Genomic DNA, 17,692 nt, shown 5'->3' with positions numbered 1-17,692 from the left:
GTTCTTTCAAAGAGCTGGCACAGGCACAATGGGCCGAATGGTTCCCTTCTGTGCCGTATGATTCTATGGTGCTGCTCTTTCCTACATTACAACAGTGACCACACTTCAAAAAAAAAGTACATCATTGGCTGTAAAGCGTTTTGGGGCGTCCCGAGGTTTTGAAAGGCGTTATATAAAAGTTCTTTCTTTTTTTTCTGTGCTCCGAGGTTGTTGTGGGATTCATTGGCAAAACCATAGGACAAATTGCAAGGCTCATTCAAGAGTGTGCCAACAGTTTGTACTGGATTATGGGACTGAGAAAACTCAAGGTTTCAAAGTTCGTGCATCTACAGAAGGGTTCAAGAGTGGAAGGAAAATGATGAAATGATGCAGAATCGCTGGGATTTGCGACTTGTGTTGCTAATTCCAAGATGCCTCTAAATTAGGAACATAGGAACTTAGGAATATAGGAACAGGAGTAGGCCATTCAGCCCCTCGTGCCTGCTCCGCCATTTGATAAGATCATGGCTGATCTGTGATCTAACTCCATATATCTGCCTTTGCCCCATATCCCTTAATACCTTTGGTTGCCAAAAAGCTATCTATCTCACATTTAAATTTAGCAATTGAGCTAGTATCAATTGCCGTTTGCGGAAGAGAGTTCCAAACTTCTACCACCCTTTGTGTGTAGAAATGTTTTCTAATCTCGCTCCTGAAAGGTCTGGCTCTAATTTTTAGACTGTGCCCCCTACTCCTAGAACCCCACCAGCGGAAATAGTTTCTCTCTATCCACCCTATCTGTTCCCCTTAATATCTTATAAACTTCGATCAGATCACCCCTTAACCTTCTAAACTCTAGAGAATACAACCTCAATTTGTGTAATCTCTCCTCGTAACTTAACCCTTGAGGTCCAGGTATCATTCTAAATTACACCACAGGTTGAGTCACGGTACAGTCAGCAGGTCATATTTTTCTAAACTGTAGAGAAATAGCAACCCCAATGTCTCAGCAGGTAAATACACTGCATGGTGTGATACTGAGCCATGCAGACCAGGAAGAACCCAGGAAACTTTAGTTTACTCAATCAACTAATCCATGGTCTGATTTAGTTGATTTCAGTGGGTCAGAATATAAGGCTGTACGATTGGCCTCAGCATCCCTGGTTCAAGTATGGTGAAAGAAAAGGGTCTACGTTTCCTGCTCCTGGTCACTATTCAATGATTAATGGGGGAAAGTAAGTGTGTGTGTGTGTGTGTGTGTGTGTGTGTGTGTACATCAAGAGGAGGTTCAGATGTGACGCCCCCATAATCAAATAGCCAGCTGGTACTCACTGTCCAAACTCACACATGGAAGTGACCATTTGGGTGAAGTATTGAGTGGTGGCTGACATCCACGGGGCCTTATCTCAGCAAACTAATAGAACCACATAGAATATACAGCACAGAAACAGGCCATTCAACCCAACTGGACCATGCCGGTGTTTATGCTCCACATGAGCCTCTCCTATCCCTCTTCATCTAACCCTATCAGCACAACCTTCTAATCCTTTCACCCTCAAGTGTTTATCTAGCTTCCCCTTAAATGAATCTATGCTGTTCGCCTCAGCTACCCTTTGTGGTAGTGAGTTCCACATTCTAACCAATCTCTGGGTAAAGAAATTTCTCCTGAATTCCCTATTGGGTTTATTGGTGACTATCTTATATTTATGGCCCTGACATTTTGTCTCCCTTATAAGTGGAAACATATCCTCTACCCTATCAAACCCTTTCTTAATCTTAAATACCTCTATCAGGTCATCCCTCAGCCTTCTCTTTACTAGAGAAAAGATCACCAATCCTCAGGTGAGGCTGGGTTAGGGGTGAAAAGTTTAAAAAAATATATAATCACAGATATTGGAACACAAATAGGAGGAATAACCAAATGCAGATTTACATCTGTGATTTCCCTCAAGCACTGAGATCCAGATCTATAATGCTATTTGGTTACATTTACGAAGAAAGTCATTCCTTTCTGAGATTTACAGTGGAGATTAGTTGTGATATTAAAGCACTGTACCCGTTAGCAGTGAGATAGTCGCTGCCACAGAACTCGTAGCATGGACACTAAAAAAGAAAATGTAAGAAATACTGGTCTCACAAACAACCATGTAAAAACATTCACATACTCAGAATCTTCCCAGTGCTGCAATACTGACATGCTGCCACTAGAGCCCCTCAGAGAACAAGTAAGTGCATCTCCTGGTAGTGGGCGCCCAGTCTCCATTTACTCCACAGTGCCGATGGGGATTACAATGCTGCTTCCTGCAGATTGTGAAATGTCAGACTAGTGACTCCTTGAATCTTCCACTTCCATTTTGCATTCTAAAGTGTTCACCTTGGCTCAGCGGTAGCACTCTCACCCGAGAAGGTTGTGGGTTCGAGCCCCACTCCAGGACTGGAGCATATAATCCAGACTGGCATTTCACTGCAGTACTGAGAAAATCAGAGACGCCATCTTTCAGATCAAACGTTAAACCGGGGCCCCATCTGTCTGTTCAGTTGGAACTAAAAAATTCCCGTGGCACTATTCGAAGAGCAGAGAGTTCTCCCAGTGTCCTGGGCAATAACAACAATCTCATTGCGGTTTGTAGGGCTTTGCTGCGCACAAGTTGGCTGTTGCATTTGTCTTCATACTTACCAACAATTACATTTCTCAGCTATTCAATTGGCTGTGAAGCATTTTGGGTTGTTCTGAGTACATATGAGGTGCTATATAAATGCATTATCTTTCTTTTTAAAAAATGTGATAAAACAGAAATACTTTATATTAAAAAAAAGGCTTGTCTCACAGAAAAAAAACCTACTTGTCCTTTATTGAGAAAAAATTACAAATTAAAAAGTCATAAAAACAAGCATAAAGCATAACATTTATAACAGTAAATTTAAATGTTAGACACTATAAATGTGCTAATACCTTAAAGATAGGAAGCTTTTGCCTCTGTTGCTCTATGGAGAGGGAAGCATATCGATTGTAAATCACTGCGGTTCCACTCGCTTCTGCAGAACTCACTCGTTCTTCAGATATACTTGCACCAGGACCGTCGGTACCTAAGCAACGGGATACAGTAAGACACAACTTTAAATCTGCATTTTTTTATTCCAAGTGGTCATTACACCCCCTTCTCTTTTCTCTCCTGAAGAGTCGGACTCCTGCTGAAGTCCATATGGGCTAGCCCATGTCCATTCTCAACATGTAAACCTAGATGGTGAATGTCGTCAGCAGGCTATTCGACCATCACAGCCTCGGCCATCATCCACATGTGCCAGCAGGGGTCACTGGACAGAAACCTAGCTGATTTTTCCCCTCCATTGCCCAAACCAGGGCCTGAACCTCGGACCTTCTGGTCTTAATGGTATAATCCTACACTCGGTCGCCACAAGGGAGCCCTTCAAGAGTGTCAGCTGTGGCTCAGTTGGTAGCTCTCTCGCCCCTGAGTCAGAAGGCTGTGGGTTCAAGTCCCATTCCAGAGAATTGAGCACAAAATCTAGGCTGACACTCGAATGCAGTGCTGAGGGAGCGCTGCACTGTCGGAGGTGCCGTCTTTCAGATGAGATGCTAAACCAGGGCCCTGTCTGCCCTCTCAGGTGGACATAAAAGATCCCACGGCACTTTTCGAAGGAACAGCTGGGCGGTCCTGGCCAATATTTATCCCTCAACCAACATCACTAAAACAGATAATCTGGTCATTATCACATTGCTGTTTGCAGGACCTTGCTGTGTGCAAATTGGCTGCCGAGTTTCCTATATTACGACAGTGACTACACTTCAACGATGCTTCATTGGCTGTAAAGAGCTTTGGAATGTCCTGAGGCCGTGAAAGGCACTATGTAAATCCAAGTTCTTTCTTTAATACCACTGTCAGCACATTATTTTTTTACAACCAGTAAGAAAAATGTCACACTAAGAAAACTTCAGTCAGATTGTTCTGTTTCTTCCACCTCCAAGTTATTCAGAAACCAAACTCACTACAGGCTGCATGGTGATGCTCCAATACACTGCTTCACAAAGCAGTAGGATGATGTCTGTCGCCTAAGATTCCACATAGGAATCATACTCGCAATCATGCCATTAATCACCGGTGGCAAACAGAACTAGGGCATTTCCCTGCAGAAAGTCAATTGGGCCAAAACAGTTAAGTAGTGAGGCTACTGCTGCTCCCATACACCAAACCAGTGTCTGATTACAGTGAGCCATAAGCGGGGGCTGGGGGGGTGGCACTCACCCCTCCCCCCCAGCTAAAGAATGTTGGAAGAGGAGGGAAAGTGACTAACAACAACAACTTGCATTTATATAGCACTTTTAACGTAGTAAAACGTCCCAAGGCGCTTCACAAGAGCGTTAGCTAACAAAATTTGACACCGAGCCACCTAAGGAGGTATTAAGACTGATGAGCAAAAGCTTGGTCAAAGAGGTAGATTTTAATAAGCATCTTAAAGGAAGAGGCAGAGAGGCAAAGAGGTTTAGGGAGGGAATTGCAGAGCTTAGGGCCTGGGCAGCTGAAGGCATGGCCGCCAATGGTGGAGCGATTAAAATCGGGGATGCGCAAGAGGCCAGAATTGGAGAAGCGCAGAGATCTCGGAGGGTTGTAGGAGGTTACAGAGACAGGGAGGGGCGAGGCCACGGAGGGATTTGAAAACAAGGATGAGCAGGAGCGGGAGCCACTGTAGGTCAGCAAGCACAGGGGTGACGGGTGAACGGAACTTGGCGGGAGTCAGGATACGGGCAGCAGAGTTTTGGATAAGCTCAAGTTTACGGAGGGTGGAAGATGGGGGGCCGGCCAGGAGAGCATCGGAATAGTCAAGTCTCGAGGTAGCATGAGGCTAGACTACGATGAAGCTGGACATCTTCAAACGTGTTGCTGCTAATCAGATTTTTAATCACGTAACAGTTGACAAACTGCTCAGTGCCGGAGATAGTCTCAACTGATTACACTGAGTACTGTTGGTGATGGGGGAAGGGTGGTGCTTGGAGACTTAGCTAAACACTGAGGTGCAATGTATCTCGGCCAAACCTTGATCCAGGAAACAGTGTGCTGGTCGGGAGACAAATACAGGTAAGCTTTTTAAAATGTTATATTTTAAAGTGAAAAATAAGTAAACTAACAAGGAAGGCAAAATATTAAATACTAGAATATAGAATAAGACCATTGCAAAGCTTTTCATCCAGTATTTCTTTGAAGGGTGATAAGGTTGGGGAAATGACTTTTGTTGGCTAGGGGGCTGCAGAAAGTAACCTGAGACGTCAGTTGCTGATACACACAGGCAGGAACGACTTTTGAACTGAAGTAAACTGAGTTCAGTCACTGACCTTAGCTGGCTGGAACCGGTTTGAATGAGCTAAGTTTTGTGAAAGACAAAGGAAATGTGATAAGACACAAGTCCTTATTTAGAAAAGGAGTAATGAGGTAATGCTACCTAAGTCCTTGGGACAGAGCCAATGAGGAGAAGACACAGGGTAACCATGGAAGCCTAAACCAACGAAATAGAGAGACAGCACAGCTTGAAGAGATAAGATTCGGAATAAGAATGAAGGATCTGGGGCGTGGAGCCAGAGCGAAGACTCCGGAGACCAACCATCGCGGAAGTGGAAGACCCTACGTCAGGGACATAGAGACGACGTCGAAAGAGAGAGAGAACGGAACGCCTGGCCAGCGTCAGCTCTCCTTTTCGGGTATTATCCTTTATATTCTGTGACCACTCAGGGAGTGTCAGAGAAACCTAGTGGGTGTGCGTTTAGATCTTAGTTTGGGTATAAGACTGTATAACCTGGTGTAAACTGCATGTCTATATCTAACCAGACGTATAAGCTATATGTATATGATCTAACGGCGTGAATAGAGTGAATTGAGAGTTAAGAGAGAATTGACTCTTCTCCTCTTTGTACTAAGCCAGTAACCGTAACCGGTGACCTCCGGTCAACACTTTCAATATGAAATACTTGGGTACCTACCTTGGGAAGGAAATTGGAAAGACTTAAAGAAAGACTTGCATTTCTATAGCTCTTTTCATGATCTCAGGACATCCCAAAGCACTTTACAGTCAATGAAGTATTTTTGAAGTGTAGTCACTGTTGTAATGTAGGAAACGCAGCAGCCAATTTCCGCACAGCAAGCTCCCACAAACAGCAATTTGATAATGACCAGATAATCTGTTTTAGTGATGTTGGTTGAGGGATAGATATTCGCCAGGACACCGGGAAGAACTCCCCCACTCTTCTTCGAAATAGTGCCTTGGGATCTTTTACGTCCACCTGAGAGGGCAGATGGGGCCTCGGTTTAACATCTCATCCGAAAGACGGCACCTCCAACAGTGCAGCACTCCTTCAGTATTGCACTGGAATGTCAGCCTAGATTTTGTGCTCAAGTCTCTGGAGTGGGACTTGAACCCATGACCTTCTGACTCAGAGGCGAGAGTGCTACCAACACAGCTGACACTATTATTAAACAGTAGACATCATTCTTGTACCTAAGCACCATTTTGAGGCCCCCCTCACACCAGGATTCCACTTCATGGATAACGGCTGACGTCATTTACAGTAATGGTTCTGCAGTTGCCATTTACACCTCTTCTGGACCTATCTTTTGTCTCTTTACATGTCACATTACCACCCCCTTTTGCCTTGCACCATCCTCCCTTTCGACATTTAATCTCTCCTGCCCTCCACCCTATCACAGGCCTTCCCTTTTGTTCTTTTCTATCTCCCTTTTCCCTGACTCTACTTGAGTAAAAACTGTTACATATCTTACTTCCAGTTCTGATAAAAGATCATTGACCTGAAATGTTAACTCTGCTTCTCTCTCCACAGATGCTCGAGCGTTTCCAGTATTTTTTATTTCAGTTACAGTGCGTGTGCATCCACAACAGCTCTGCAAGGAATTGTGTCAATTTATACTCAAGAGGCTGGCTGAACGGGATTCGAGCCAGGAAGAGTTCAAAGCAGTATTTAAGGAGGCATCCAACTCAGTGAAGGAGGGCCTTTGGTCCGCCCGAAACCTGCTGGTCTTCCAGCTGAAGGAGCTGTCCACGACCGAGTGTTGCCGACTGGCACACTCCAAGGTCCAGGAGTTTGTGCTGTGGGACGCACTGAAGCAAGTTGCAGCCTACGCAAAGGCTCTATGGGGAAAGGCCATCGTGTAAGGCCATCCCACCTTGTATGGTACAGCATGTATTAGATGATATGTACTGTGTTTTGAATTGTAATAATGGGATCACAGTGTGCATGATCTGTATTTATTGTTTTGAACTGTATTGCTTGGAATTGTGTTTTTTACATTGAATGGTGTGTATCTTTAAATTTTATGAAATAAAGTATATTTTGAAATAAAAAATCCAAGTGCAACGCAGAACCCAACTGATGCCAACTTTCTCTGGCTCAGATGCACTGCTGCCAGCATCCAGGTCAGTCAGATATTGGTCCCATAATGTCAGTGGAGTTAACCCCCCTGTATTAGAAAACAGCATCTCTAGAGGGTTGAAAAGTCAATAATCAAAACATGATAGCCCCTACCACGCAAGTGTCATTTGCACTATTCTTTCATATTGCATCTTTCTCTAATAACAACTTGCATTTATATAGTGCCATTAACAAAAAAAATGTCCCCAAAGTATTTCATAATCAGTGTACAGAGGCACTGGAAAAAGGTGCAAAAAAAAGATTAACAAGGATGATACCAGAACTGAGAGGTTATAACTATCAGGAAAGAGTGAACAAGCTGGGGCCCTTTTCCATAGAAAAGAGAAGGCTGAGGGCTTTAAAATTATGAAGGGGTTCGACAAGGTAGACATAGAGAAGATGTTTCCACTTGTGGGGGTGCCCAAAGCCAGGAGGCAAATGATTAGGACGGGTAACCGAAAGCTGGGTTATGGATTTTGAGGAGTTTTTAAAAAGGTGGAGAGAGGTACAGAAGCTGAGAAGTTTACATTTCTGTTCCTGCTTGGTCTTTCTTCCTTCCCACTCCACCAATGTTACTCTGAATAAAATCTAATACAGTCATTATTTATGTCCCACAGAGTTTGCAGTAACGAGTGGTTTATCATTAAAATACCCCAACTGTCCTTTGCACGTACTGAAACTGTTTGAGTCCTCATGTCAGCTCCGAAAGTACACACCCTCTTCATTCATTCATTCCCATGGAATGTAAGGACATTTAAAGCGAAAATATTTGCTCAGTGTCCTTTACCAAAATGTGTCACCTTGTAACCTAGCAATGATAGCAAAGTAATGCATCATTATTCACTTTGTACAGCACCTTTGCCTTGTCACAGACCTTTCACTGTCAGTCCTTCAATATCAGCTAGGTCAATATTGTCCAACACTTTTGTTTAAACGCACTGCACATTGGAATAAAAGAATGGGTGACACAAGTGCTCCAAGGTGTTCAATAAGGTGTCTCGCAAAAGGCTTGCTAGGAAAATTCAGACATATGGTATAATAAGAAATACAGCAGTATGGATAAAAAGTTGGTTGATGGACAGGAAACAAAGAGTTAAGGTAAATGAGTGTTGCTCAGATTGGAGAAGGGTTAGAAGTGTTGTATCCTAGGGTCATTGTTGGGTCCACTTTATTCTCGGTATGTATGTGCGCCAATTTAATGTGGATAAGTGTGAGGTAATACATTTTGGGAGGAAAAACAAGGAATCGGAGCACACACTCAATGGGAAATCAATGGTTGAGGTTGCAGATGAACAAAGAGACCCAGGGGTTCAAATACATAATTCCCTGAAAGTGCAGACAGATAAAGCCACAAAAATGGCCAATAACATTTTAAGTTTAATAAATAGGGGCATACAGCACGAGCACTCGAAGAATACTTTCAAGAGAGAGCCGGATCGGTTCTTGACTGGGGCAGAGATCACGTCATATAGAAGGTAAGTGCCTTTCTAGATGACACTCAGTCCATGTGATCTCTTGGACTGGTTTCGTTCGCTTGAGGGTGTCGGAGAGGAATTTTCCAGAGTATTTTTTCCCTTAAAATTGGCCCTGGGTTTTTTGTGTTTTTTTGCCTCTCCCGGTGGGGGGAGGGCAGAGAAGAAATGTCTAATCATGATACTCATGGTATGGGGCAGGTTTGATGGAACCGCTGGTCTTTTCCTGTCTGTCAATTTCATACGTTCATATGTTAGAAATAATGATAGTTTTGCACAAAGCATCAATTAGGCCACAGTTAGAATACTGTGTGCAATTTTGGGCACCACATTATAGAAAGGACATTAAAACCATAGAGAATGCGTACAGCATAGATTCCCCAGATGATGCCAAGGATGAGAAACTACAGTTATGAGGAGATGCAGGGACTATTTCCACCAGCGGAGAAGGGTAAAAGAATATTTAATAGAGGCTTTTAAAATTATTAAGAGTTTTAAGAGAGAGATTGGGGAAAGACTATTTCCTTTGGTTGGGGAGTCAGCATTGAGGGGTCACCAATTTAAAATCATCACAAAGAGTGAGGAGAGAGATTAGGAGAAGTTTTTTCCACACAGTGGGTGGTTGAAACATGGAATGCTTTGCCATAGGGAATGATTAAGGCCATTGCAGGGGAAGATACAGAGCAACGAGATAAGTCTTGGATTGATCTAGCAAAGAGCTGGCACAGGCACAATAACCAAATAGTCTCCTTCTGTAATGTAAACTTTTTTGGTTCAATGAATGTTCCTGAAATAGTTACAGATGAAGCTGAAAGAGATAGAAGGGTTTTAATAGACTTTATATTTAATATCAGATCACTGCAAAGCAGCAATCAACACTGCAAATAGAATGCTGAACTACCCAAAGCAGTACAGTACATATCAGACAAAATCGTGCTCAAACCTTGCAGTGCTCTAGTCAGCCTACACCACGAATACTGTATCCAGTTCTGGTCACTGAGACACCAGCCCTAGAATTAGTCCAGAGAAGAGCAGCAAGACTGATCCCTAGTATTAAGAGTACTGAGCTTCAGGAAAGACTAGAGAAACTTGAGCTTTTCAGTGTTGAAAAGAGGTGATCTTATAGATGGATATAAGATAGTAAGCAATATAAAATGAAAGTGAGAGTAGGACAAGGGGACATAGGTTCAAACTGGTAAACGGCAAATTGTAGGACTGATTTCTGGTAGTGCTTCACACAGAATGGTCTTCCATGTAGATTTATGGAGGTGAAAACCCTAGAATTCCTTAACAGTCAATGCCACAATGGGGCAACTATAGAGTCTGTTTGGCTGAATGAACTAGCTGGGCCTAATGGCATTCCTCATCTGCATCTGCCTAATGAACCACCATTGATAAATCGACTACCCAATGTGAAATTAAGCTGTATAGAGCAATCACCAACCTAGGTTGTGTTAGCTGAACTTAGCGAGGGTAGCTGTTGAGTGCTAGAATTGGCCATAGGAGATGGTAAACATGTAGAGTTCCAACTTCTGATCACAAGCAGTAATTTCTGCTGAAATGTCTGTTGTCCACATGCATACTTCCAGCACGGGTCACCAGATCATCGGTTGCAGGAACCATGGCCACTTTCATCTCCCAGCCAGTGACACTGAAGTCAGTAGGGCACTACAGCTGGTATCAGCAAACTCAGCACACACTTGGGATCAAAGCACATGGTGCATTTACCTACTGTATCTTATAAAGTACCAAACTCTTACTGCCACGATTCAAGTATCACCTTGGCTCAATGGTGGCAGTCTAATTTCTAATTAAAAAGGTTGTAGGTTCCCATTCCAGGACCCAAGTACATAATCTAGGGTGACACTTCAGTGCAATTTTGAGGGAGTGCTGCAATGTCGGAGGTGCTGTCTTTCAGATAAAAGGTTAAACTGGTGGCCCATCGACCCGTACAGTTGGATATAAAAAGGTCCCACGGCACTATTGGAAGAGGAGCGGGGAGTTCTCCTGGTGCTCTGACCAACATTTCTCCTCAATCAACACCAACAAAACAGATTCACCGGTCATTTATCTCATTTGCCATCTGCGGGATCTTGCTGTGTGCAAATGGACTGCCATGGTTACCAACATGACATCAGTGATTAGCCAAAAGTACCCAATCGGCTGCCAAGCACATTGAGACATTCTGATGATGTTAAAGGTGCTGGTATAAATGTAAATTCGTTATAATGTTATCACAAGCCCTTCACTCCAGGCAGGGTTGAGATGCTCAATATTGACACACAAGTCCAAGATTGACAGCAACAAAGGGGCGTTTGAAAAATAAGGAAACCTTCAATGATTAATTACATTTTTGAGACTAAGTGACTGTAACCAGCTCCCATTCAGCTTATTCCAAGACACCCCTTTTTCTTTTTTAAAAAAATAACACACCCTCTCTGCTTGTAGCTGTCGACCGTCCTTTCTGTGTTTGAATTTAAGGTTTTTTTTTAAATTGTCCGGTTGCTCCGCAGAGTGCCGGTTCCTGTGGGGAAATTCTCCCCGCTGTTCCCGCCCCGGATTTTATCTTATTTCCCTCATTTTATTTTTACCTGGTTTCCAAAACTTCGGCACTGACATGGGCGCCGCCATCTTTGTGTGAAAGGTCACGGGGGAGAACTGCCAATCATCGTTACGTCATCAATCGATTGTCAAGGATTTAATCTGCAAATTTGCATTGGTTGGACTAACCCCGGTTATAAATACATCGATGTTTCAACATGACATTTTTAAAAAGGAATAACATACTTCATGGTAGCTTGTTTGCATTGCACAGATGACATTAGTTGGGTTGCAGTAGGTTAACTAGGGAATAAATGGTGTCTCCTGGTGTCCTTCAAGGTTATATCACTCCACCAACTATCACAGATTTGTAAATGTTGGACATTTAACAGAAAATGCTTAAACTACAAAGCAAATATCTGAAAGAGAAGGGGTTTTTGTTTTAGGTGAAAACAGAATTTATGATCTGGGGTAGAATTTAAATGAGTGATGATGTGGAGATGCCGGTGATGGACTGGGGTTGACAATTGTAAACAATTTTACAACACCAAGTTATAGTCCAGCAATTTTATTTTAAATTCACAAGCTTTCGGAGGCTACCTCCTTCCTCAGGTGAACGATGCCCACATCGTTGTTGTAAAATTGTTTTAAATGAGTGAGGCAGAGGAAGAGTAAATAAATATTTTAAAATAAAATAGCATGGGGGTAGTGGAGGTGGGATGTTTTGCAGAAATTAGACAAGCTGATGAATTAACAGAAACAATCGAACCAATAGGTGTGGGGAAACCAAACAAACTTGTCTTGATACCAATGCTAGGAGTATTACTGAGAATCCCTACGTGGTCAGTTTTCGGTAAAATATTAAAATGCCTACGTGGCAAAGAAGCAGAATGCAAAATGGTTAGAAAGGGTTAATTAGTTAGTAACTGAGATTGATACAAGTGGCCTGGCCCTCCTGCTGGGCCATATGTTTGCGTAGTCAGCAGGCCTGCATTGTCTTATCAATGATAGGTCTTTGATGTGAGTCAAGGACTGGTCTGAATGTCTCCATGTTTATGGCAGATCAATATAGGGAACGAGCTTAGCCAAAGTTGAAAGACATTCCAGGTTGGGAGATAAGGAACAGAAGGAACAGGGAAGAACATTCCAAGTTGGAAGGTGAGGAAGTATCCCCTTTGATGTCTAACAGCAGCATGATCAGCACATGGACGATTTATGATTGGCCGGAAATAATGTAACCTCGCATGGCAACCTATGCCCGGCTTATGATTGGTGTTGACCCTCGTTAAGTATGATGTGGAGATGCCGGTGATGGACTGGGGTTGACAATTGTAAACAATTTTACAACACCAAGTTATAGTCCAGCAATTTTATTTTAAATTCACAAGCTTTCGGAGATTTTCTCCTTCCTCAGGCAAATGTTTCAAGATCTCCTTGAAGCCTACGCATTTATACATATTGAACAATAATACATGGTGTTTACAGTCTGTAAACACCATGTATTATTGTTCAATATGTATAAATGCGTAGGCTTCAAGGAGATCTTGAAACATTTGCCTGAGGAAGGAGAAAATCTCCGAAAGCTTGTGAATTTAAAATAAAATTGCTGGACTATAACTTGGTGTTGTAAACTCGTTAAGTATGTTCCAACCCTATTGATTTGTATAAAAACGTGTGGATTTCTGTATGTTTTTGTTCTTGCTCTGCCAGCATAGAGGGACTCTATCAGGAGTCCAAATCAATGCTGCAGACTAAGAACCCTGCTATTAAAGATGTGTTGGACTTTAAAATGTATTCGACTTCAGTTATTACTGAACCAGACTGAGGGGAAAGAATCCGGATCGTCATTACAAATAAATTGGAGGAACTGGAAACAAAAATCAGCCCGGAGCAGTATGGTAGCAATTACAGAGACTTGGCTGCAGCTCAGGCGATGTTGGGAGCTATAAAGGATTTTTAGAAAGGACCGGGGTAGTATGAACGGGGTAGACTGACTGTGTTAATAAAAGACACCATTATAATAGTAGAGAGATCGGAGTGAAGTATAAATGAACAGGTGGAATCACTGCAGGTGGAGTTGAGGAAAGGATGGGGAATATTTTATAGACCTCCTGACTATAATAATTTAACAGAGGAATGTATTTATATACAAATTAGGAGGGCTTGTGACAAGAAAAATGTCATTAAATGTCTATCTGCACATAGATTTTGGAGAGAAATAGCAGCACAAGTAGAAAATGCATTCAAGGTAATTTCCAAAAGCAGATGATATCAGTTTGACAGGGGAGCAGGCAATACTTGATTTAGTTATGACACAAAGACTGATTAATGTATGAAAAAGACTTCCGCATATAGTGGAGGCAAAAACCCTGGAATCATTTAAGAAAAAATTAGATGTTGTAATTGGGGGGAATGTTGGGTCTTTTTAGACTGATGAATTAAGATGGGCCAAATAGCTTTCCTCACCCATAATTCTCATGCGATCATGTGAGTAACAGACTGGAAATAGATAGCGCGAGAACATCTTGGGAATAGCAGAATATAGTTGAATGCACTATTAGGCTTGAAGGATAAAGGGGGGCTCATAAACCAAACATGGCTAACATTCAAGATAGGAGGGAGGAATTGCAATAAGTTGAGAGAAAATATTGGTTCTGATGAAGGGTGATACCTGAAATATTAACCTGTCTTTTTTCTTCACGTATGTTGACTGACCTGTTGTGTATTTCTGGCACATTCTGTTTTTTTGTTTCAGATTTCCATTTTTTTTTTCTTTTTATTGCAATTTCATGGGTCCAACAGTGGAATCTATTCAGGAAGTTAATTGGTGGATTACAAAACATGGACGTACCCCTAAAAGGCAAAAAGAATACTTCTGGCTCTTGCAAATGTGGTCTATGAGAGTGGTTAAGACCAATGGAGAAGGTATATATAAAAAGGTGAAGAATAGTGGCAACAAAGAGGACTAGAAAGGTTCTAGACAACCACAAAATGAAACCCAAGAAAATGATACAGAAGGCTCAAAGGGAATATGAAAAACATTTGCAGATGGTTATTAAGGGTGGCAGTAAATACATCAAGAGAAAGGGTGGTAAAGAAGATGGGCCCATTAAAACAGATTTGAATATGACGATAGTAGAAGATAATTGCAAGGCATTAGTGTGATCTAAATATTTTGCTTCAGTCTTCACGAAGTAGGAAGATACAATACTAGAGGTCTATAGAAGCCAGTGATCGGGAGAAACTTACAGGGATTACTACAAACAGAAACATTCTAAGGGGTAAAATAATGATCTCCAGGCCCAGACAGTTTCTGTCCACTGGCATTAAAAAATAGGCAAGGAAGTTGGGGATTCATTAGATATAACCTTAAATGCTCGCTAGATTTGAGGCTAGCAATAGAAGGTTGGAAGGTGGGAAAGGCTACAATCTTACTCAGAAACAAGGGACAAACCAAGGAACTATTGTTTAAAGTCACTAGTGGGAAAATTGCTAGAGTCAGTATGGTTTTTGCTGAAAGGTAATCCATGTCTAATCTAATAGGGTTCTTTGATAATCAATGAAGTGGGTCGATGCAGAAGGATCACTGAATGTCATATACGTGGGTTTTCAAAAGGGATTTGATAAGGTGCCGTACAAGAATCTGCTAAAATTCAGTTGTGGGAGATTTTGGAAAACCTGGTGGTATGGATTAGAAACTGGTTGGCTGGTAGGAGGCAGACTACTGGGATAAAAGGGACTGAGAGGCAGTGAAAAATGGTGCATCAGCTTTTCACTATATGTAATAGCAGACCTCCTGTGATATTGTTCCTGTCTTATTGAAACATACAAGATTCTGAGGGGACCTGATAGGGTAGATGCTATGGGGATGTTATCCCTCATGGGGGAAATCTAAAACTAGGGGGCATAGTTTCAGAATAAGGGTTCGCCCGTTTAAGACGGAAATTAGGAGGAATTTCTTCTCCCAGAGGGTCGTGAATCTTTGGAATTCTTTACCCCAAAAAGCTGTGGAGGTTGAGTCATTGAATACATTCAAGGCCGAGTTAGACAAATTTTTGATCAGCAAGGGAGTCAAAGGATATGGGGGAAAGGGCAGGAAAGTGGAGTTGAGGTAAAAATCAGATCAGCCATGATCTCATTAAATGGCGGAGCAGGCTCGAGGGGCCGAATGGCCTACTCCTGCTCCTATCTCTTATGGTCTTACGCTCATAGTGAGCCAGTGCATACGCTGTTTTATAACAATAGTGATGTTATTAACAAAGTGTGATGGGGAAGTATTACTGGATGTACATGTGACACTACAAGAAATGTGTGTTATACACAAGACTTTATATATGAACTTAGATTTGGGAGATGATATCCAAATTGGACAAAAAACCATCAAGTCTGATTGAAAAGCGCAAGAAATTCTGGGCTGAGCTAAGCAGGTACACATGGTTGGTAGTACCATACTGCTTTTTATATGCTGCCTGCGGGCTCCATGTTAAGCATCCGAGTGACCCATAAGGAGAAAATATTGGAAAATTCTGTGTTACCGATTTTAAAAATCAATGTACTCAAGCTTTCCCCAAAAGTATTTTTGAAAGATCAAATTTATTTGAACTATGTATTTTGTTCCAATACAGTTTGTTTAAAGCTTACATTGTGCTATATTGAGTATATTTAAATCTTTGTTTGGATTAGGAAACCATTAACTACATTGTGACCTCATCAAAATGACTAACCAACTGTAAAATACAAAATTTTACTGAAAGATTGTGTGGGGGGTGGGAGGAAATGGGGAAAGTAGGGGGAGAAATGCAGGGGAGAAAGAAAAGCACAAAAGGAAGATCGATCACGAAAGGTAGCGGCAATGGAGACGACAACACTTGGAAGAGAGAAGGGAGACTATACCAGCACATCAAGAATGCACAACCATGATCATGCAGAGAATTTAACGTCAAAATCTTGACAAGTGGCTGTTCTTAAGATCCAATCAAGTGAAATGGCATTACTAATAGCACTCCTATACACACTCGGCAGTGAGTTGGTAGTTCTATTAGCACTGCTATATACACTCGGCAGTGTGCAAGTAGGCAGTACTAATAGCACTCCTATACACACTCGGCAGTGAGTTGGTAGTTCTATTAGCACTGCTATATACACTCGGCAGTGTGCAAGTAGGCAGTACTAATAGCACTCCTATACAAATGACAATGAGAGAGTTGGCAGTACTAATAACATTCTCACATACTGCAGTGTAACAGATATTGTTACGGTAATATCATATGAATGAGATGAGTGGTTCATCAACCTCATCCCAAACCCTTCTGAAATACACTGATGTGCTTTTAAAAAAAAATAATGCAATGTTATTACTGTTTACCATTTGACAGTTGCGTCATTCCTGTGACTGACAGATGGTTCCTACAATAAGTGTAATTCAAGCAATGATTTATTTCACTGCATGTTACAAGAGAATATCACAACTAGTACATTGTATACAGGATATTTGAATCTAGATTATAAGTCTCTAAAACATTCAGGCATTGAGTTGATTTAAACAACTCAAGTAGTACTCATGGATGCCATTTACATGTTACAGTCTAATATATAGAAGTATAGCAATTTATCTATGGATAATATTTTTAATGCAGGGAGGTGGTGGTCACTGAAGACTGACAAATAATCCACTCTTTGCATACTACACAATTAGCCCACATGCGATATCGTATTGGTCAATTATTGCTATCAGGATTTATCTTACTTGCTAAAAGATCAATCTCTGTCAGTTAAAATAAAATAGCTGATTAAAGAGAAAACTTTGTGTGGTTTACATCAGCCCTTGGCCATGATCAGAACTTTGTTTTTGAACAAAGGGAAGAAGTGCATTGTGACTAGAGACACTTATGGATTATGTGGTTTGATTTAATGACCTTTCCATGCATCCTTTATAGCAGATTCAAAGTCTGAATGTATACCTACAATATCTACGTTGCATGTGGTAATGTTTCAGTAAATCCATAGATCAATTTGTTTAAGCATTAAGGAATGTATGAGTCATTAATAGCTTTCACTCAGTACTCCTGAAGGCAGACTCTTATAGCAACCAATTAACATTTCTTCTCCCATATATAGAAGGAATATTAAAAGTTCCCCAGTACAAAAAGGGGTGTCTCTTTCTCTCTCATCCTTACCTTCTTAGGTAAGGAAATATCAGTGCATTTCACATAGCTGGATAAATTAAAAAACACCAGTGATTTTTTTTTCCTTTAAGACTTTTATTAAC

The 17,692-nt window shown here is 41.5% G+C and overlaps 1 protein-coding gene across 2 annotated transcripts in view; it reads right to left on the bottom strand.

Moving 5' to 3' along the window:
* dhx35 (DEAH-box helicase 35) overlaps nt 1-11,521 on the bottom strand; it is a 52,610-nt gene extending 41,089 nt beyond the window's left edge. For both annotated transcript variants that reach the window (XR_010966347.1, XM_068000311.1), the window contains exons 1-2: nt 11,475-11,521; nt 2,933-3,066 (exon numbers count right to left, since the gene is read on the bottom strand). Coding sequence is in view for 1 of the 2 variants with exons in the window: in XM_068000311.1 (XP_067856412.1) it covers nt 2,933-3,066; nt 11,475-11,514 (174 nt within the window). In the remaining variant the exon portion in view is untranslated. The remainder of the gene's footprint in view (nt 1-2,932; nt 3,067-11,474) is intronic.
* Nucleotides 11,522-17,692: the final 6,171 nt, after the last annotated feature.

Source organism: Heptranchias perlo, chromosome 19 (genome assembly GCF_035084215.1).
Source record: "Heptranchias perlo isolate sHepPer1 chromosome 19, sHepPer1.hap1, whole genome shotgun sequence".
Classification (NCBI taxonomy): Eukaryota; Metazoa; Chordata; class Chondrichthyes; order Hexanchiformes; family Hexanchidae; genus Heptranchias; species Heptranchias perlo.
This window is presented reverse-complemented; position numbering and strand designations above follow the sequence as displayed.